This window comes from Apium graveolens, chromosome 6 (genome assembly GCF_009905375.1).
Source record: "Apium graveolens cultivar Ventura chromosome 6, ASM990537v1, whole genome shotgun sequence".
NCBI lineage: Eukaryota > Viridiplantae > Streptophyta > Magnoliopsida > Apiales > Apiaceae > Apium > Apium graveolens.
Window position 1 is genome coordinate 10,493,911 of NC_133652.1, and position 21,576 is coordinate 10,515,486.

The 21,576-nt window shown below is 33.9% G+C and overlaps 3 protein-coding genes across 3 annotated transcripts; 2 read left to right on the plus strand and 1 right to left on the minus strand.

The window, feature by feature from the left end:
• The first annotated feature begins 233 nt into the window (after nucleotides 1-233).
• On the plus strand, nucleotides 234-6,514 carry LOC141663600 (putative potassium transporter 12). Its single transcript, XM_074469383.1, has 10 exons — nucleotides 234-346; nucleotides 438-701; nucleotides 2,575-2,803; nucleotides 2,884-3,132; nucleotides 3,721-3,771; nucleotides 3,976-4,236; nucleotides 4,486-4,538; nucleotides 4,646-4,760; nucleotides 4,887-5,141; nucleotides 5,327-6,514. Exons 2-10 carry the CDS (start codon nucleotides 450-452, stop codon nucleotides 6,370-6,372), a joined length of 2,511 nt encoding a protein of 836 aa, XP_074325484.1. The 5' UTR covers nucleotides 234-346; nucleotides 438-449; the 3' UTR covers nucleotides 6,373-6,514.
• A 4,628-nt stretch (nucleotides 6,515-11,142) lies between these two features.
• LOC141667199 (potassium transporter 6-like) lies at nucleotides 11,143-18,206 on the plus strand. Its single transcript, XM_074473596.1, has 8 exons — nucleotides 11,143-11,327; nucleotides 11,428-11,917; nucleotides 12,009-12,065; nucleotides 14,764-15,024; nucleotides 15,125-15,177; nucleotides 16,237-16,360; nucleotides 16,440-16,694; nucleotides 16,833-18,206. Exons 1-8 carry the CDS (start codon nucleotides 11,289-11,291, stop codon nucleotides 17,888-17,890), a joined length of 2,337 nt encoding a protein of 778 aa, XP_074329697.1. The 5' UTR covers nucleotides 11,143-11,288; the 3' UTR covers nucleotides 17,891-18,206.
• A 1,864-nt stretch (nucleotides 18,207-20,070) lies between these two features.
• Nucleotides 20,071-21,216, minus strand: LOC141664565 (glutathione S-transferase T3-like). Its single transcript, XM_074470519.1, has 2 exons — nucleotides 21,160-21,216; nucleotides 20,071-20,721 (listed from the first exon to the last, which is right to left on the minus strand). The coding sequence occupies exons 1-2, from the start codon at nucleotides 21,214-21,216 to the stop codon at nucleotides 20,071-20,073; spliced, it is 708 nt and encodes a 235-aa protein (XP_074326620.1).
• Between the last annotated feature and the right edge of the window lie 360 nt (nucleotides 21,217-21,576).

Genomic DNA, 21,576 nt, shown 5'->3' on the forward strand with positions numbered 1-21,576 from the left:
TTATATCATAATTTCTATACTTATTCATATTTAAATTAATATATTATTTTAATTTTAATAAATAATTATATATACTCCAATAAAGAAAAATTCGTAAGGATTAATCGAATTTCAAAAATCAAATCGGTCGGATATTTTATAAGAGATTAATCTGAGATTAATTTATTGAATCGGGAATTTATTGAAGATTCTTAGAACATACCTCCTACTTAACAACAACTAATGTGGGACCAGAGAAAACTAGAATTATTTGCTGCATTATTACATGTAACGTATTTACATGTACTACTTCAAACGATAGAACTGCTCCAGTCCCCATGTCCATTTATGTTATCTGACCCCTCCTGTAAGAATCTTACCATTATTTCATCATATTTATATTTCTGGTTTTACTAAAAATCTAAAAAAAATTGTGGGTTTCTAATTTGTTTTTAAAGTTACTGGTTGAAATGGAAGATGATGGGATTGAAGATGGTGCAAGACTTGCCGGAAGTAGCGTCGGAGGAGGAGAATTCCGGTGGGTGGACGGAAGTGAAGTGGACTCAGAGTCACCTCCATGGTCACTTGATGAAGATGTGAGTGTTCATAAAGAAGATTATGGAAGCTCTATTAGGAGAAGATTGATCAAGAAACCAAAGAGACTTGATTCTCTTGATGTTGAAGCTATGGAGATTGCTAATTCTTATGATCACCATAATAAGGTTAGATTTTTTTTTTTATTAAATTTTCTTGTTGTTTTAATTTTATTTTAATTTTTTTGTCAAGTTGAATTATATGTTTATGTGTCACATTCAAATGTAGTCATGTAACTCATGTTCCACTACAAGATAAGGTTGCTACATAAAAATATGTGGTTATGGTTTACAGATATAAGATTTTGCCAAATACAATTAAATTTCACTAGAATTACAAATTCGAAGAATCAGGAAATTTAAGATACTTTGTCAAGTTAAGTTTGGGGGAATGGAATGGGGATTGGGGGAGGAATGGAATGAAGTTGTGAAGTAAACTAAAAATAAAGGAAAGAATGTTAAGAAGTAATGGTGTAGAATGATGAGGAATACAAATTTTCTATGACAAATATTTTTAAAGAAAATGAGTAGTATGGAGAATGGAGTATTCATCCTCCAAGCGGTGGGTTTTAGCCTTTGAGGTAAAGTTCAAATTTATAGGACTGGATCAGAGAAAGGAATGAAAATTATAATTGGTTACCCGGAGAAGAGTGCAAATTTCGTTCCATTCCCTCGCACTACCATTCTCTCCAACCAAAGTACCAGATACACAAACAGGCTTTACTGTTCGTAGATCTTGTAGATAAAGTGGTTTATGAACAAACACAAATATACATGTTCCTTTTAAAATCCTTTTGGCCTTAATCAATATTTTGTCTTATAATTTTTTTTTAAAAAAAAGTTGAGACTTTTCCGATCAGAATATTTATATCTGGACTATTTGCTATATACATAGTATCGCTCTAGTATTATTAATTATTGATAAGAATAACCCATAGGTTTTCAAATAATTTGTGTTTTAAAATTGGCTTAATTACAACTTGAACCTTGATGTATAATGATGTGTACACATAAACCCTTAAAGAAAAAAGTTGTACACATCAACCCCTTATGTATCGAATGTGTATATCTTGACCCTTACTCCAACAATCACTCCTAAATCGTTAAATATTAGGTATCGTGTGAGTGTTAGCTCAGGAAATAAATTTGATAGATACATATCATGTAATATAGGAGGGAGGTTAATGTGTTGGACGGAAAATTGACTTAAGACTTTGGAGAGAAAAAACAATTTTCTATCCCGAAATTTGCCTGAAAATGTGACATTTCATAATTTGAAACTTTTGGCCGAAATAAGGGTCATGATGTATATATTTGATATGTTAAATATATGATTCTATTGGGGCCTTACTCTAACACCTTAAGGTTTTAGATGAGCTGGTTACTCAACATGGTATCAGAGCTTAGGCTGGCGGGAGAACTAAGGTTCGATTCCCAGCCACCCCCAATATTCTCACAATTTAATGTGGACACTAAAGGTAATTAATACCCCAAAGATGGGTGCCGGTGTTCCACTCTTCGACCCATAAATGGGCTTTCGAGTGAGGGGGAGTGTTAAATATATAATCCTATTGGGGTCTTCCTCTAACACCTTAAGTTTTAGATGAGCTGGTTACTCAACATGATACATTGGGGGTTGATGTGTATGACTTTTTTCTTTAAGGGTGTATGTATACATTAGATCATACTTCGGGGTTTAAGTTATAATTTAGCCTTTAAAATTAATCTTAACTGTTTTTTAAATTTGATGGTGATTCATAGCCAAGTTATTTTTTGTTTATGACTTGTCCTAGATTCCTAGTAGAGTCGATGAGGAACTCTTTATTATTAGTTATGAAATTCGCATCATCAGAATTTTGCTTCAAGTATTCTTGTTTTTCTGCTTATTAAGTTATTATTATAATTTTCTAAAATTAATTAGAAACCACTCCGTTACAGAGTGTGTCTGTGTGATTTTTTGCACTGTCATGTCTTAATTGATTTCAGCACTTCACTGGATCAGGATGATTCTACTTGGCGCACTCTTGCATTGGCATTTCAGACACTAGGTGTTGTATATGGTGACATGGGCACAAGCCCTCTCTATGTTTTCTCCGATGTGTTCAGCAAGGTAAACATCAAGTCAGATGTTGATGTCCTGGGAGCATTATCCCTTGTAATATACACAATTGCTTTAATACCTTTGGTAAAGTACGTCTTCATCGTGCTCAAAGCTAATGACAGTGGTGAAGGTATATTTTTTTTGGTCCAGACACTTTCATAGCGTTGGTTTGTTCATAGGTTTGATTTATATCCTGAACTTAATATGCAGGAGGAACGTTTGCACTATATTCATTGATCTGCAGGTATGCAAATGTTAATCTTCTGCCAAATCGTCAGCCGGCTGATGAACAGATTTCTAGTTTCAAGCTCAAATTACCCACTCCGGAACTGGAGAGGTCTATAAATATAAAAGAAATACTGGAACAGAATTCCTCCTTGAAAACACTTCTCTTGCTCCTGGTTCTTATGGGAACATCCATGATTATTGGGGATGGTATTCTGACACCAGCGATATCAGGTATTGTTTTATTTTGAATTCCATATATACTAGAAGCCGCCTAGAAGGGCGTACTTGGAGTGTGGTATAAAGAAATTGAAGTTCAGTCTGCATAACATGAATTAAGTGCAGACAGGTTATTACTAGAATTTTCATAATTTGGGAATATGAGAGTCGATTTCAGACATGTCCTTAATATCTTGGAAGTTATAAGGTCTTATTTGCAAGTTCTACCAGGATCATAGAATATCTTTCTTATCCGCCTAAGGTCGAACTGTCAAAGAAAATGACATGAGCAAAGCCGCGAGTTATTTGAGTGTGTCTAATCACTAATGAATACTGGTATACCTCTTAAGATGATTAGAACAATAAAAGCATTATTTGATCAGTACCTAAGGTTAAATTTACTTTTCCAATCACCATGGACATTCCGCTGGGAAGAAAGGATTTTCACCTTTGTGCTATAGTTACTACAGTTTCAGAATGATAATCCAGAAAACTATATATTCTTGTCTTAACATGCACCCTCGGGATTCTATGGAGAATTAATAATTTAGCACAGCCTTTCCGTATTAAGATATGTTCTCATTGTCAACTTTCCTGTTTCAGTCATGTCTGCAGTGAGTGGTCTTCAGGGCAGAATACCAGGGTTTGACACAAGTGGGTAACTTTCTTATTGTTTTTACACTTGAAAGCAAATTTTAGTCAAATTGTGGACTGACCTACCCCATTAGTTTCTTGTTCTAAAGTATTGTAGATACACTAATTTTTACACTAAATATTAACAGTTTAAAATATATTGACTACTGATGCTAGTAACAAACATTTGAATGAAGGTCCTTTTCTAATTGGTTTTTCTAACAGATGCTCTTGTTATGGTGTCGATTATCATCCTTGTCGGACTGTTTAGCATACAGAGATTTGGGACTAGCAAAGTGGGTTTGAGCTTTGCTCCTGCTCTTGCTTTGTGGTTCTTTAGTCTGGGAGGTATTGGTATTTACAACATACTCAAGTACGATATCTCAGTTGTAAGGGCAATCAATCCAGTTTACATCTATCTTTTCTTTAAGAATAACTCTGGCAAGGCATGGTCAGCTCTTGGTGGTTGTGTCCTATGTATCACAGGTATTTTGGGTCTACTTGTGTTTTTTTTGGTTTTAAAGTTTGTTTTCACATTTCATTCTCCAAATTTAAATTTAAGATAACAGAACCTGTGAACATATTCAAGCGCTTCTATGTCACTCTTTGGCATCAACATTGTTGTCTTTGCTTATCACACTAATGGTCAATATTTATGTAATATTTGTACACTATACCTGTTGTTTTGTTCTTAATATCTAGATAAGTACAGAGTATGATAATCTGTGATTGCAGGTGCGGAAGCAATGTTTGCGGATTTAGGTCATTTCTCTGTACCTTCTATACAGGTTTTTTTACTATATCACTTCTTCTTTGTTATTATATATCCCTGTAAACACTTAATTCTTATTTAAGGTAGGAATACTATATGTGATCTAAATACTAACTTCTGCAGATTGCCTTCTCCTTTGTGGTGTTTCCCTGCCTTCTTCTAGCTTATATGGGTCAAGGTGCATATTTGATGAATTACCCTGACTCAGCAAACAGGATATTCTATGATTCTGTGCCAGGTAATTTTTGCCAAAATGCAACTTCTCTTATTTCCTATGATTCTCTGTGTTTGTAAATTCAATGACGACGGAAATTATCTTTTTATATGTGGTCATTGTGACACTTGCACATTGGTGGACATACAGATGGTCTTTTTTGGCCAGTTTTCGTGATAGCTACAGTTGCTGCCGTGATTGCCAGCCAAGCCATGATATCTGCTTCATTTTCGTGCGTGAAGCAATCCATGTCGCTTGGATGCTTTCCGAGGTTGAAGATAGTTCACACCTCGAGGAGACTGATGGGCCAAATTTACATTCCTGTCATCAATTGGTTTCTAATGATCATGTGCATTCTTGTGGTTGCCACCTTTAGAAGCACAACAGACATAGCAAATGCATATGGTGAGGTTTGCTTTGCTTGGGAATGCTTTGTACTACTTTAGTTAATCAAACAAATATTCTTCAGTAATTTTACACAAACCACTTTTAGTTTCCCAATAACCTTGAATCCTTGCAATAAATCTTAATAACCAAATCTTACGCTGTGCGCCAATTCACTATAACAAGGTTTTTCAATTATATTGTAGGTATAGCTGAAGTTGGAGTCATGATTGTTAGCACTGCCTTGGTAACGCTAGTTATGCTTCTTATTTGGCAAACCAACTTGTTTCTGGCACTGTGTTTCCCTCTTGTATTTGGATCAATTGAGCTTTTATATATGTCTGCCGTTCTTTCAAAAATCATGGAGGGTGGTTGGTTGCCACTGGCTTTTGCATCTTGCTTCCTCTGTGTGATGTACACATGGAATTATGGAAGTGTACTGAAATACCGAAGTGAAGTCAGGGAGAAGATTTCGATGGATTTCATGTATGAGCTTGGCTCCACTCTGGGGACTGTGAGAATCCCAGGAATCGGACTGTTATACACAGAACTGGTACAAGGCATCCCCTCCATACTTGGGCAATTCCTTTTGGACCTTCCAGCAATCCATTCTACAATTGTCTTCGTGTCCATCAAGTATGTTCCAGTACCAGTTGTTCCTCAAGAAGAAAGGTTTCTGTTTCGCAGGATTTGCCCAAAAGACTACCATCTGTTTAGATGTGTTGCTCGATATGGTTATAAAGATGTCAGAAAGGAAGATCACCATGCATTTGAACAACTTCTAGTCGTAAGCCTAGAAAAGTTCCTAAGAAAAGAAGCTCATGAATATGACTTGGAAAGCAGTCTCGTTGAAGAAGTGGATCAGTATGATAGCATTTCAGTGAAGTCAAGAGAACCTGCAGATACATTGGAGGAGCTTACAGTACCATTGATGCATGATCATAATTCCGAAAATGCAGATAGTTCAACAGAAGGTGGTATAGTGGAATTACTACCATCTAGTTCGATACCAGAAGGCGAAGATCCAAGCCTGGAGTATGAGCTGTCAGCTCTATGGGAGGCCACAAATTCTGGATTTACATATTTGCTTGGTCATGGTGATGTAAGGGCAAAGAAGAACTCATTATTCATCAAGAAACTGGTCATTAACTATTTTTATGCATTTCTTCGAAGAAATTGCAGAGGTGGTGCTGCAGTTATGAGGGTACCACATATGAATATAATTCAAGTGGGGAAGACCTACATGGTTTAATTGATGCAACAACATTTTTCTGTGCATTGAATCCCTTTAGAAGAACTGTGTTTTATCTCCATTATTGTTTTTATGGAGGACTTGATGTAGATTGTATCTGTACTATTTTTTTAATTAATTACAGCTTGTGATTGCACTTGTAGCATTTGCATAATTGCTTTTAAATATATAATTCTACGGGCTTCCTCTAACATGTTAAATTTTTTAAAAATTTTAGATGATAGTTACTTAACATGGAGATCAGCGAGTACTCTAAATTCAATTCTCTGCCCACTACCACTTTTTCAACCATAAATGATCCTTCTTGTTAGAGTCAGGGAGAGTGTTAAATATACGATCTTATTAGATCATTATTCTAACACCACCTAAAAACTAATATTATCTTTCAAAAAGAAACTAATATCGTCTTTCAAGTATAAAGATGTGTTCCAACTTCCAAATTTAGTCACAGAAAATATAATTAAATTTGTGTATTTTTTTTTCTGCTTTTTACAAGAAGATGTATATCGATTTTAAAATCCTTCATGTTTTTCACAGAAGTAAGTACTTTTAAAGAAAAATAAAAATAAACTCTCTGCTTAACATTAGAAGTTAATGATAAGCAAAATGTACTTTGTTGGGTTCGAAAAGACCAATCAAGTTTAAAAAAATATAAAGTAAGTAATGAGCCCCATTTCAATTTTATATTTCTGCCCTCTTCTTCTATTCCTTCAGTTAAACTATAATATTCCAAAATTTTATATACAAAATGCTCTGTTATTTTCTACTAAACAAATAAAGATGGCCATGTAACGCATCAAGGGACAAGTTTAAAAATTGAACGATTGTGGATCCCAATATATTTAAATTCTAAATATTTTAGTTGTTTGTTTGAATTATCTCTAGGTTTTTATCTTTGTTTTTGCGTTTAAAGTAACATGTTCTCGAGAAAAAAATATTATTTTAAAAATTTATTATTTTTGGAAGTAAAAATACAAGATGTTCATTTTGAAATTAAAAAAATTATTATATTAATTATTATTTTATCAAAATTTAATATCTAGCGCAGAAATTATAATTTTTATTTTTTTTCTAGGTCACCCAACTCAAAACTGTCATAGGGCCAGAAAATTAAAACAACATTAAAATAGTGAATAGCGTAAATCAAATCAATTTTGGTTACTAACAACTTCAACAATAATTATCCCAAAAGGTAGTACAATCCTCTCAAAGTTGTCTTGGGTCCCACGATTAAGATGAAGTACAATATATTGGACCACATAATTCATTTTACCATTTTCATTTAGTCAACTATCCAACAAATTTGTATTTCATCAGTCACCCTGAGGTGTTAGACACTTGTTTTGAATGAGATTAAGTAATGAGAATAAAATAATATAATTTATTAAAAAGGCAGGTAAATTGGTGTGTACAAACATATTTTTAAGTATATATTAGAAAAATAGTGGGAGTTAGTGGGAAGTATTTCTGTTTATATTTTTAGAAAAAAATAGTTTGTACACACCAATTGTACACACCAATTGAAAAAAATATTTTTAGGTAAATTGGTGTGTACAAACCGATTTTTTTTATATAAAATTTGAAAATATACAATACTTTTTTATGATTTTTAAAATATTAGATTATAATATTAGAAGCAATTAAGGTATATATGTTTACTTATATATTATATTAAAAAATAATTAATTATTTCGGTGTTTAAACTACTCTATTTGATATATTAAGATATTATTTTCTCCGGTGTTTAAACTACTCGTAATTCGAGTTATAAAATATTAAAATATTTTATAAATATATTAATAAAAAGCCCGGATAAAGTCAGGTTCGGCCCGATCTGGTCCGGCCCGCGGATCTAAAACGGATCTTATATTTTTTATGAAGTCCGTCTCGATCCGATTTTTAAAAAAGTCCGGTGCGATTCGTTTTCATAAAGCGGAACTATTAAAAGTTCATATAAAACCTTGTTTGATGAACTTTTTTGCATCCGTAGCTTCAACTAACATGGGATGGAGTTTGGATAAATGACCAAACTAGTTGGTCTGGTCCATGCGGTCACTGTTCATGCTGTTCTTTTATCAGGGTGTACCAATTGAACACATGATAAATTTTATTAAATAATTTCAAAGTCCTTTGCGTACCAAAATAAAGAATACACCACTCAGAAACGTTTCATACTAATTTGAAATACAGTTATGAAATAGAATATCAAAAACAAATATTTCACCGTTTATAATATAATAAAAATATTTAAAATAAGTATAGCCAGAGTTAAAATATTTCAATCAAAACAAAACATAACAATAAATATATTATAAATATTGCAATACAGTTGATAATGTGTACAATATATACAAAGCCTACAATTGAAATCATAAATCAGACTCTATGCATGTTTTGATATCTCGAAATAAATATAAAGATGCGTAAAAATTCTCTGAAAGGCCAACAAAAATATGCCTTGACCTATCCGACTTTCATTAATGGCGCATAAAGCCTAAACCTATAATGTAATATATTTAATTGATTATTTGTCGAACAATATGACAGAAATTATAGACATAGTTTATATTATTTACTTGTAAAAGTTTTAAAATAGTTAATTTTAAGATTTATCTGTCAAAAATATTTCAAGAGGACTATTATTTGACATTACCCTTTCAAAAAAACAAAAGGTTTAATTTATTCGGCGAGAGACATTGTTTGTAATTATTGTTTTCAAACAAGTTTTAATTATTAATTTTAGTTTTCAAATGTTGGAAAACTGTAAAGTACTTAAAGGAAATCTATAGTTTATAATTTTTCAAAATACCATATTTTATGATCCATGCAAATAATTATAATATTTTAATAAATTAAAAGAATAATAATTTCAATTTCAACTTCATGATACCTAAAAACAATATTTAAACTACATAATTTGGTTACCAAGTAAATTACACAAAGTTTTTTCTAGCATAAAGGTTATTTATAGTTTCTAGTGAGTCATGGAGGTGAGTCTATTATTATTAAAAAATAATAATTAATTAAAATGAATTAAATTTATAAATTTAAGCGATTAGCATGCATCAATAAACACAAATCAACAAATCAGAAAATCCGTTCATTAATTAGGATTTTTGACTTATACCTTTAGGTTATGTAGATTGAATTATTTATTCATAAACTTTGGCATATATATTATTGGCTTGAACTTCACTAATTTCATATTATTTTGAAGATTTTTAAATTATTTAATTCAGTTTGCAGATTTATAAATTTATAAGTAGTACTTCCTTCTTTTTTGTTAAAGAAATAATATAGGCCCTCCTGCTTTAGTAAGGTGGTCTTACAAATGCTAAAAATTATTAATTTTATCGATTAATCACATAATTAATGGCTATAAGTTATTTTGTCAATTCGAGTTGATCATTCAATTATTCACTTCTTTTTTCTGAAATAAATATATCAAATTTAATAAATTAAATATAATTTTATGTATAATTATTATATACATAATTATATATACTAATTATGATTCCCATTTTTTAACAACTCTCAGACATATAGGTGGTTGAAATTTGCAAATGTTGCTACGTGGTTAACTAAGAGGGTATCAACATCATTCTATACTTTGCTTTCTATAATTTGGTTGCTAAGATTGAATTATCATTGTCATTAAACCTTTTATTCTTCATATTCTTCATTAAACCCCCATGTTCATCACGTTACTTTCTCTCCCACACAACTCGGCATCTTACCGGTCACTACTACATCCAACATTTCAACTGCAACAATTTCAAACGTAAAATATTTAACAATATTTTTTCTACAAGAAGACGTAAAGGAGAGAAATGGACCCGGTTTGTTAAATAGATATTTTTAACTTTTTAAACATTACAAACATCCACACTACCATTGTGTTATGACTTATGATACATATTTTAAATCATTTTAGCATAATTTCAAAAGAAAATCTAACATTTAATTTTACTTATACAAATTTAAGATATTTGTAAGAATAAATATACATCCATTAATAAAGAAGAATCCTCAAAATACATCACTTTTCACCTTCAACTATCAAAAATGCTCAAATACGCGCGAAACGCCCAAAATACCCACGAAATAGGTATTTATGGAATGCGTAGTCAACCTTTCAAATTTTAATATAAAATACGCATTCACTTTTTGATTTAAGAAGAATATGCATGTTCAACATGCTTATTCACTAAAATACAAAAAGTGAATGCGCACAATAAACATGCGTATTTTTTGTAAAAAATTGAAATGTTGAATATGCATCCCCACATATGTATTCAGTGGGTATTTTGGCTCATAGTACCGTCAATTAATATTTTTTGGCATTTCTCGTCAAATGGTGGATATTTTGGTTTTTAACGCATATGGCCGGTGGAAGTTTAGTAATTATTATGGTTCAAAACTAAATCATTTTCATACATTGTACGGGAGTAAAGTTAAATTTTCCAAAATACTTCTCAGTGTCACATTAATTCGGTGCTAACTATTTTTTATAGTTTATTTTATATTCAATATCACTAGAATCGAATCAAGATTTGGAGATAGAGAAATGATACATTTATCTCTTAGCTGAGGCGGAGTATTCTAATAATAATATGAGATTATATATGTACCCACAAATTAAAATTTATAATTTAAGTAAAATAATTATATGACATTATTGTGCTATTTTTCATTTTTGAATTTCTAGTTGCCTGCTTAATTTGCAGCAGCAGGTCCTTCACATTTTTTCTTCCAAATAAAACATTATCTCCCTCATGTAAATATAAAAGACCATTGTATATAATATTCTTGATAAGTTGCATCACTACATTTTCTTATATATAAGCTTCCTGGAAAGTTCTGTAAAGGGGTCATCATACTTGAATGGGGTCACTGGGACTTTGAAGCAAGCTAACATGGATCTTGAAACTGGGTCAAACAAAAACCATGTCAAGGTACCACTTTCAACTTGTTTCTTGTCTCTTTTTTTAAGGTTGTCTTTCAAGAACTTCATGTTTCTAATGAAAACTACTTATGTTGTTGTGTTTAATGTAGAAAGAATCTTGGAGAACTGTTTTGACATTGGCTTATCAAAGTTTGGGTGTTGTGTATGGAGATTTAAGTACTTCTCCTTTATATGTATTCAATAGTACATTTGCTGAAGACATTAATCATTCTGAAACTAATGAAGAGATTTATGGAGTTTTGTCTTTTGTGTTCTGGACACTTACTTTAGTTCCTCTAGTTAAGTATGTTTTTATTGTGTTGAAAGCTGATGATAATGGAGAAGGAGGGACATTTGCTCTTTATTCGCTTCTTTGTAGGCATGCTAGGGTCAGTTCATTGCCTAATAATCAACTAGCAGATGAGGAATTGTCGTGTTATAAGAAAGAAATTAGTACTAGTCCTGTCCCGGATGAATTCGTGTCGAGGGTGAAATCGACTTTGGAGAAACATAGAGTTTTGCAGAGGATTTTGCTGATTTTGGCTTTGATTGGAGCTTGTATGGTTATTGGAGATGGGATTCTAACCCCAGCTATTTCTGGTAAAAAAATGGTTACATTTAGGAGATTTGTGTTGTGTGAAATTTGTGTTCTTGTTGTTTGGAAATTAATCGGTTTTACATGTTTGTGTAGTCTTTTCTGCGGTATCTGGTGTAGAACAACTGGCTATGCACAAAGAGCATCACAAATGTAAGATTCACTTTTTGCCTCTATGATGGATGATAAGTATCTAGTTTCTTTATTGTGTGTGCCTTTATTTTGATACAATGATCATTTTGATCTTTGCTAGCTAATTTCAATATTTTGGGAAATATTTTAATGAGATTCTTTTTCATATAAGAGTGATAAGTTGGTTTAGGTGGAAATCCAATCTTTTCTTGCCTTTATGAGTGACAAAGTTGGTGGTTGCAATTTGCTTTTAAGTGGTAACTGTTAAGTATTTTTAGTGTGCTTTGATATAAATCAAGTAAATCAGACATCTACGAATACTAGGGTATGTAATTTATAGTAATAATGCAATTTAGACAGGGTTTGGAGGGTAAATAAAAAGAAAGCTGAAGCTACTGTTCTGCCCTTGTCAATCCTCCAGATACATCTGAGACATGCTAATTGCCTTCTCTGCCATCCCTCATCACAAAGCATGACCCTGGAATTTTAAGTTCCCACAAATTTTATATGATTATTACTTTAACAAAGCGGCATGATATAAGCACAATCCATGAACTGAGCATATAGCTGTAGAGAAGTGAAACTTTGTTGTGCCTATTGGTGGAGCTGCAAATTCAATATTTCAGATGATAATGTAGGTTGTTTAAGGCCAAGCTAGATGATGATGTGGGCTGTTTAAGACCAACCCTGATGATAACCTATAATTTTTTTACTAACTTTGGGAATTAAAACTTTAGTCCTCATCCAAAACAACCCCTATACCCCTCCCTCTCCATATAAATTAAGTGATTGCATTTAGCCACAGACGTGTAACAATGAAATAACTTCAGTATTGTTGTCGTAGACGTGTCATTATGATAGAACTGAAGTGGTGTGGTAGCAGAAGTTAATTGTTGGGAGCTTTTATGATTTTTTGCCGAGTTGAAAATTTAATGTTGCCATTTGTGAACACGTGTGAATCGTGTGACATTAAAGATACACTTGTGCAACATGAATCAACCAAATCAAGTAATCAGGATGACCACGGTAAGTAATATTTAGTAATAATGTAATTTAGATAGGGGTCGGAGGGTTGATAAAAAAGAAATTTGAAGCTACTTTTCTAGCCTTGTCAATCCTCTAGTTACTTCTGGAATAGTGCTAATGAATCATGTCTTATCTGGTGTCCCCTTCTACTAAAGTATGACGGTGGAATTTTAACTATGGCCAAATTTTGACAGAAGGGTTACTTTGATAAAGCTGCATGATAAAAGCATCATCCTTAAATTGTGCTTATAATTTATCATGACACGCAATCTTTGTGGTTAACGTATCATGAAGCCGTAATTACAAGGTGCCGAATTTTACAGCTGCCATCGATCGGATGATGATGAAAGCCATATAAGGCCAAACCATGTTCAAATATAATATTTGTTTCACTAGACTTAGGCATTCAATTCGTAGTCTTCATCAAAAAACCCTCTCCCCTTTCCAAAGTATAAATCAAAAAAGAAAAAAGTAGTTGATCGATAGGAGACGTTAACTAAGAACAGCCGCAGTTGTGTTGTGATGAAATACCCAAGTAGCATAGGCAGTGGCCCTGATTGGCAATTACCGGTTAGCTATAAGCGGTAACAGATTGAATTAGTTGTTTTGACTAGCGAATTGACTTGGTTGTTTTGACTAACTGAAAAAGCTCTTTTTGAAAATTAACAGGTTGGGTCCAAACCGCTATTTAAATCTTTTTTTTTCTAATAGTTGAATGCACGCACACACGGAGTCGAACTCTTGACCTCCCTTAGAGAAGCCAAGATCTCAACTACTACACCAACCCTTTGTTGGTTAAATTACTATTTAAAAATTTAATCTCCCGATTAACCGCTATTTTAATTTGCTAAGCACCCAGCACAAATATTAGAGGATTCATCTAGTTAAACCTCTAATTTGGTTCAATCCTCTAATTTTTTCTCAAATCTCGAACTTCCAAACACGGCCGGCATATATTGTAGCTATTCTTGAATTATGACGCCATACAGCTAATAATTAGTATATAGCTGCTGATAGCCCGAAATACTGTATTGGTGGTTGATTGTTAGCCGGAGATGTGCCATTGTCAAACATTACAACTAAGCATAGCCGCAGTCGTGTCATGATGATATACATAAGTAGCTTTGACGCTATACATTGTAGCTACTCATAAATTCTGACCCCTTACAGTTAATAGTTTGTATATTGCTGCTGATAATGCACCGGTGGTGGATTGTTAGCCGAAGACGTGTCGTAGCAAAACAACAGAAGTAAGCATAACCACAGTTGTGATTGAATTGAAATACATAAGTTGCAAAGACGGTGTACACTGTAGCTACTCATTAAAAATTTACCCCGTACAGTTATTAATATTATATTGCTGCTGATGCAGCAATTTAGTTGCAAGTTCTGGACCTTTTTTTATTTTTTAATGTCGGAATTCTAACATACAAACTAGCAGGACATAAAGAAAATATTTAGCTGCAATTTATGTTGGTATATGATTCACTTTACCGTTTTAAATTAGAATAAACAACCAAATGATTTCTAGAAATTTTGCCAAAACCAAACTTACTGTACTAAAACATATTTAGAACATAAATACGCTTCACTTTATAATATTATGAACTTGGAATGCAGCAATATCCCAGATTGTTTTCAAAATTCTGGATCATGTATAATGCAACTTCCTAAAATTGTTCAAATTTTGCAGATGTTGAAGTACCAATAGCATGCATCATTCTGATCGCTTTGTTTGCACTTCAGCATTATGGCACCCACAGGGTTGGATTTCTATTTGCACCTGTTGTTATTATATGGCTTTTAACCATCAGTGCCATTGGTTTATATAATGTCCTCCATTGGAATCCTCATGTGTACCGAGCACTCTCCCCATATTACATGTATATTTTTCTGAAGAAAACCCAGAAAAAAGGGTGGATGTCCTTGGGTGGGATCTTGCTATGCATAACAGGCAAGTTTATCACCTAAGATGATACTAAATGCTTTAGATTAATGCTATATAAATTAACCATATCTTTTACCCAATATCTAAAGTTTACGACATTATGCAGGTTCAGAAGCTATGTTTGCTGACCTGGGGCACTTCTCCCAGCTGTCAATAAAGGTATTACTTTTGGTTCCTTTTTACTTGACAGCTACTAACTGTTTAAAATCATTTTGTGTTCTCTTTCAAGGATACGTGTTATATTACATACTCCATGTGTCCCGTTCAATTCTATACAGTTTCTTTTTTGGGACGTTCCTCTCAATTGTATACGTTCCAAAATTAGTAAACTTTTATAATATAAAAAATAACTACACCCACTTACATTCACTATTTTCTTCCACTACACCCACTTTATACTTTTAAATATTATTTGGTTCCACCACTTTATCCACTTTTCTTACTTTTCTCCACTAAATTACACTTTTTCTTAACCTCCGTGCCACACCTCCTAAGTATACTAATCAACGGGACGGAGGGAGTATATGTAAAGAACTGATATTTTTCCAAGGACCTTGCAGAGAGGAGACTCACAGTAATATCATAATTTCATAGCTAGAACAACAATAAACTAAGCCTTGAATAAACTTATATATATTTTTGACATCTTGTATCTTAGGTTTTGCAAATATTGTGTTGTCAATGCATGCTACCCATTTTTTATCAAACACTTGACATTTTGAGACAGACAACATCATGAAGCAAATGCTGTTTTAAATTAGGCTAAGACTCTAAGATGTTGTAGTTTGACACACTCTTTTTACCTCTTATCCGATGCAAGTTTTAGTGTTCGAGGGGAAGTCTTAAAGTGTTAGTGTTAGTTAAACAGAACAAGATTAGTAAATAATATGTATAGTCGAATCAGTCTTAAGAATAGAACGCATGAACATTCACTGTCAGGTTAATGCTAATTGCTGGAAGATATATGAATATCTATGTCCTCTAATTGCCTGCAAATAAGTAGTACAGATATATTATTTAGGCTAATGCTACTTGTCGAACCAGCTCGTGTTCCTTCTGCATTTGTATTTAAGTTGTATCATTTGACGCAGCTGCTCTGTAACATATATTATTAATATAGTTGTTTCTTTTTGCAGATTGCTTTCACAACTTTTGTTTATCCATCTTTGATTCTTGCTTGTAACATATATTATTAATAATAGTTGTTTCTTTTCGCAGATTGCTTTCACAACTTTTGTTTATCCATCTTTGATTCTTGCTTATATGGGCCAAGCTGCATACTTATCTCAGCATCATGTGACTGCTCATGATTACGATGTCGGATTTTATGTTTCTGTCCCAGGTAGGTTTTCCAACCATTTTCTTTAAAAGGAGAATATGAGTAGTGGTTGGCCTCAGCTAACTCGAGATATTAATTCCAGAAAAAGTAAGATTGCCAGTTCTGGTGATTGCCATTCTAGCTGCAGTAGTGGGAAGCCAAGCAATTATTACAGGAACTTTTTCAATCATCAATCAATGTTCTTCACTTGGCTGCTTTCCTAAAGTTAAAGTAGTCCACACGTCAACTAGCATTCATGGCCAAATCTACATTCCCGAGATCAATTGGATCTTGATGACCTTATGCTTGGCTGTTACAATTGGATTCAGAGACACGAGACGCTTGGGTAATGCTTCAGGTATAAAAATACGAGAGTGGTAATTATATTTTGCAATCAGTGTAGCAATAATTTTTTGTCTGAAGGAGTACAGATTGTTCAAATTCAATTTGCTTGCGTAATTATTAATGACTCTGTCTTGGCATTTCTGGGATCCAGGTTTGGCAGTAATTACTGTGATGCTGGTCACGACCTGCTTAATGTCTGTAGTTATGGTGTTATGCTGGCATCAAAGCATCTTTCGTGCAATTTGCTTTGTGTTGTTCTTTGGGACAATTGAAGCTCTTTACTTTACTGCTTCTCTTGTCAAATTTCTTGAAGGTGCTTGGGTCCCGATTGCTCTCGCACTCTTATTCATGATAGTAATGTATGTTTGGCACTTCGGAACACTCCAGAAGTATGAGTTTGATCTCCAGAATAAGGTCTCTGTTGATTGGTTACTTAGCTTGGGTCCCAGCCTTGGCATAGTACGAGTGCGCGGGATTGGTCTCATTCATACCGAGCTAGTGTCCGGAATACCAGCAATATTCTCCCACTTTGTTACCAACCTTCCAGCCTTTCACCAGGTCCTAGTGTTTCTATGCGTAAAATCTGTACCTGTTCCTCATGTTGAGGAGGAAGAACGTTTTCTTTTGGGTCACATAGGTCCTAAAGAGTACAGGATATACAGGTGCATTGTACGATATGGTTATCGCGATGTTCACAAGGATGATATGGAGTTTGAGAAAGACCTATTTTGCAGTATAGCTGAGTTTATAAGGTCAGGAAAGTCAGACACCAGCAGAGATATACATTCGGGGAACGATAACGAGAAAATGATGGTTGTCGGAAGGCCTTCAACCAGTGCACAAGGTATACATACGTGGGAAGACAATTTAGACAATTGTGAGATTGTTAGCACGTCAGAGCAAAATGATATACAGTCTCCAGAAGTGAACAAGCCAAAGAAAAGGGTGAGGTTTGTCGTTCCAGAAAGCCCAATAATCGACAGAGGAGCGCAAGATGAGTTGCAAGAACTGATAGAAGCTAGAGAATCTGGGGTGGCTTATATATTGGGACATTCCTATATGAAGGCAAAGCCAGGGTCTAGTTTTATGAAAAAGCTTGCAATAAATTATGGATATGAGTTTTTGAGGAGAAATTCGAGAGAATCTACACATGCACTAAGTGTGCCTCATGCATCCACATTAGAGGTTGGAATGGGTTACTATGTATGATGTTGTTAATAGGTGAGATACAAATGCCCTTCGTTCTTTTGGTATAGATTACAGAATATACAGTGTTGTAAATATTTTTGTATATGGCGACGAAGAAAAATGGAGAAATATAAATCAAATTTTTGATCTAGCAGCTCTATGGTAAAACAGGAAAATATATGTGTCTGATTTAGTGGTGTTATGGCCTTAGAGCATCCACAACCCTCGTGGTCAACTCCCACGGGACACTTACACATTCTCTGTCACGTCATCCGAAATGACCCCATAAAAAAAGTGACCACAATCTATCCAATGTTAAGCCCACTTCCCACATTTGTGTAGCACTCTTGTATTATTATTATATTATATATCTAATAACTGTTTTTATTATTTGATTTTAATTTTAATTTATTAGTATACAAATTTTAATAATAAAATTGAAGTGATTTTTTTTTAAATGTCAGTAAAATAAAAAATATGACCCGTAATTAAAATGCATTATATTATTAAAAACATGAAATTGAAAACAACACACAAGAAAACATAAAATTTAAACGTTACAATTTAACGATTCTCGTTGAACTGCGAGATATGCTCAACCAAGTCATTTTGTAGCTGACGATGTGCCCGTCTATCACGCATCTGCATACTGTTTTGAATATATGTTTCGTACGGGATAGAGGGTTCTTCACCTAAATTTGGTTGCGATAAACCATTTGTTGCATCGTCAAGGTTGGGAATGAACCAAATTGAGTGGCATATGTGTCCCTTTCATCTTCAACAATCATATTATGTATTATGATGCATGCTCTCATGATTCTCCAAGATCTTCTTTGTCCCAAAAGCGTGCTGGACCACGTACAATTGCAAAACGAGACTGTAACACACCAAACGCTCGTTCAACGTCTTTTCGTTGGCTTTCTTGATATTTTGAAAATAATTTTCTTTTCTCACCTTGTGGACGTGGTATCGTTTTAACGAATGTTGCCCATTCAGGATATATTCCATCAGTTAAGTAATACCCCATATTATAATTATTTCCGTTGATTGTATAATTTACCTCTGGAGCACGACCTTGTAGGATATCATCAAATACCGGTGACCGATCTAAAACATTTATATCATTATTTGATCCGGAAACTCCAAAAAATGCATGTCATATCCATAGATCAGATGAAGCAACCGCTTCCAGGATAATTGTTGCAACTCCTTTATGACCGCTCATGAACATTCCCTTCCATGCTTTTGGACAATTTTTCAATTGCCAGTGCATGCAATCAATACTACCCATCATACCGGGAAAGCCACGAGCCTCACCCATCTGCAATAGACGTTGCATGTCATTCGAGTTTGGCTTTCGTAGGTATTCACCCTCAAATATCGTAATTACATTTGAGACGAACTTTTTCAAGCCTTCAACTGCGGTGCTCTCTCCAATACGAACGTAATCATCAACAGCGTCAGCAGATACACCGTATGCCAACATACGCATTGCCGCAGTGCATTTTTGTAAAGGTGGTAAACCTTTTCTTCCCACTGCATCAATCCTCTGTTGAAAGTATGGATCAAAATTTGAAACAGCATCCACGATACGAAGAAAGACATGTCTTCCCATACGGAATCTTCGTCGAAATATATTTTCTGGATATACAGGATTTGGTGAAAAATAATCATTCACCAGACGACGATGACCTCCTTCACGATCTCTGTAAATATTTCTTCGGGGTGTGGATGTTGAGTTATGTCCATGTATTTTATGAAAGAGCTCGAGTTGACGATTTCTTTTAGTGTCATCGAAAAACTCTTCTTCAAATTCTTCAATGAATTCTTCAGTGAAGCTTTCTAGTGTGGGTGTTTGATTCATGTTGATGTGAATTGAAAGAGATGATACGTCTAGTTTATATAGAAGGTAAAAACGAATATATTCTAGCTTCCAACAGCTAGTTTACAAATAAATAAAAACAAGCAATAACTTCCAACGGCTAGTTTACAAATAAATAAAAACAAGCACTAGCTTCCAACAGCTAGTTTACAAATAAATAAAAACAAGCATTAGCTTTCAACAGCTAGTTTCTTGCCATAATTTTCTCAAGTAATTTTGCATGAGCCATCCGCTGAGCATCATTCATTTTTTCAGTATCCGCCAAAATGACTTGTAAATCCATTTCAGCATGCTTCGCCTCAAGCTCCCTTCGTCGAGTCTAAATGTCTTTTTGACGAATTTCATTCACGGTTTCCATTATAGTCATTTTCCTCAAATCATTAGCTTCGAAAGCTTCATATTCTTCAACTTCTGCTGTTGTTGCCTTCCCCTTTCCCTTCCTTTTAGCTGCTTTTGTACCTTTAGGACGAATCGGTTCAAATTCATCAGATGTTGGCGTATCATTATTTCCCTCCGATGAGTAAGTTCCAGAACTACTTAATTTAGTTCTTTTAGAACTTTCACTAGTTTTAGGAGTTCTCCGCTTGGGTTGTCTACGAAGTTCACGCCAATGATTGTCAAAGTTAGACTTCTTCTTGTAATATTTTAAATGAAGTGCATTAGCTTCCTCAATTATGTTGTCCAAGTTTGAACCGCTCCCGACTCTTCGTAGAGCCTCATCATGACACGATCCAAATTTTTGAGCACCTTCATTTATTCGTTGCCACCTTTTTTTCATTGCCATAACTCCTCTCTTAATAACACCAGGATTATATTCTTCACAATATTGACGAATTCGGTCCCAAAATGCATCGGCTTTTTGATCTGTACCGACTAATGGATCGATTGACACATTCAACCATGCACTTATTAAGAGTTTATCTTCAACCCACTTCCACTGACCAATAGTTTCTCGTACCTCTTCGGTTTCCTCGCAATCATCATTTAGATCAATAATATTTTCATGACCAAAGGCGGGGACTTGCGTTTCCGGAGAATTTTAAATATTGATAGGTGTTTGATGGGTTTCAAATTGTGGATTCGAAAAAGGACGAAATGGAAACGGATATGGAGAATTTTGAGGATATGAAAATGGAAATTGAGAATTTTGAGAATGTGGAAATTGGTATTGAGAATTCGAATTTTGTGAATTAAATGCTAAATTTTGTGGGTTTGGAAAATAAGAATTTTGATATGGATATGGAAATTGAGGGTTTAGATTTTGAGGAGTTGAATTTTGATTTGAAGATGGGGGATTATTTGAATTCATCTTTTGCTAATATAATTTTTTTGAGAATTAAGGAGTGTAAATAATAGGTGTTTGGGGATTGGTATTTATAGAAAATAAAATTATAACCGTTATATATACGTTGATATTACAACGTTCATATTTATTAACGGCTAAATCCTCAATGTTCATATTCATATTATTTGCTGAGATGCTACAGCTTTTTGCAAAGTCAAGTTAAAAAACAAAAAAAAATGAAACTGTCCCAGCCCACCAAGGAGGCACCGGACCAGTTTGCTAAAAATGCTGCAATGCAAGAGAGGGCCACTTCCGCCAAGACAAGTCATTTCATTTGTTCCAACGTTCCAAATGACCCCGTGCTGCGGGTGGTCTTATGGTCGTTTCGTCCCTGACCGGTTCAAATTTTGTTAGAGACAATGTGGTGGATAGGTGAGTGTGTTTAACTGTAAACAAGAACTTTACATGTTATCTGATGTTACGGTCCTTGTCCTGACAATTGACAATCGTCGATTGTCAGGGAGTTTACATGCGGTCAAG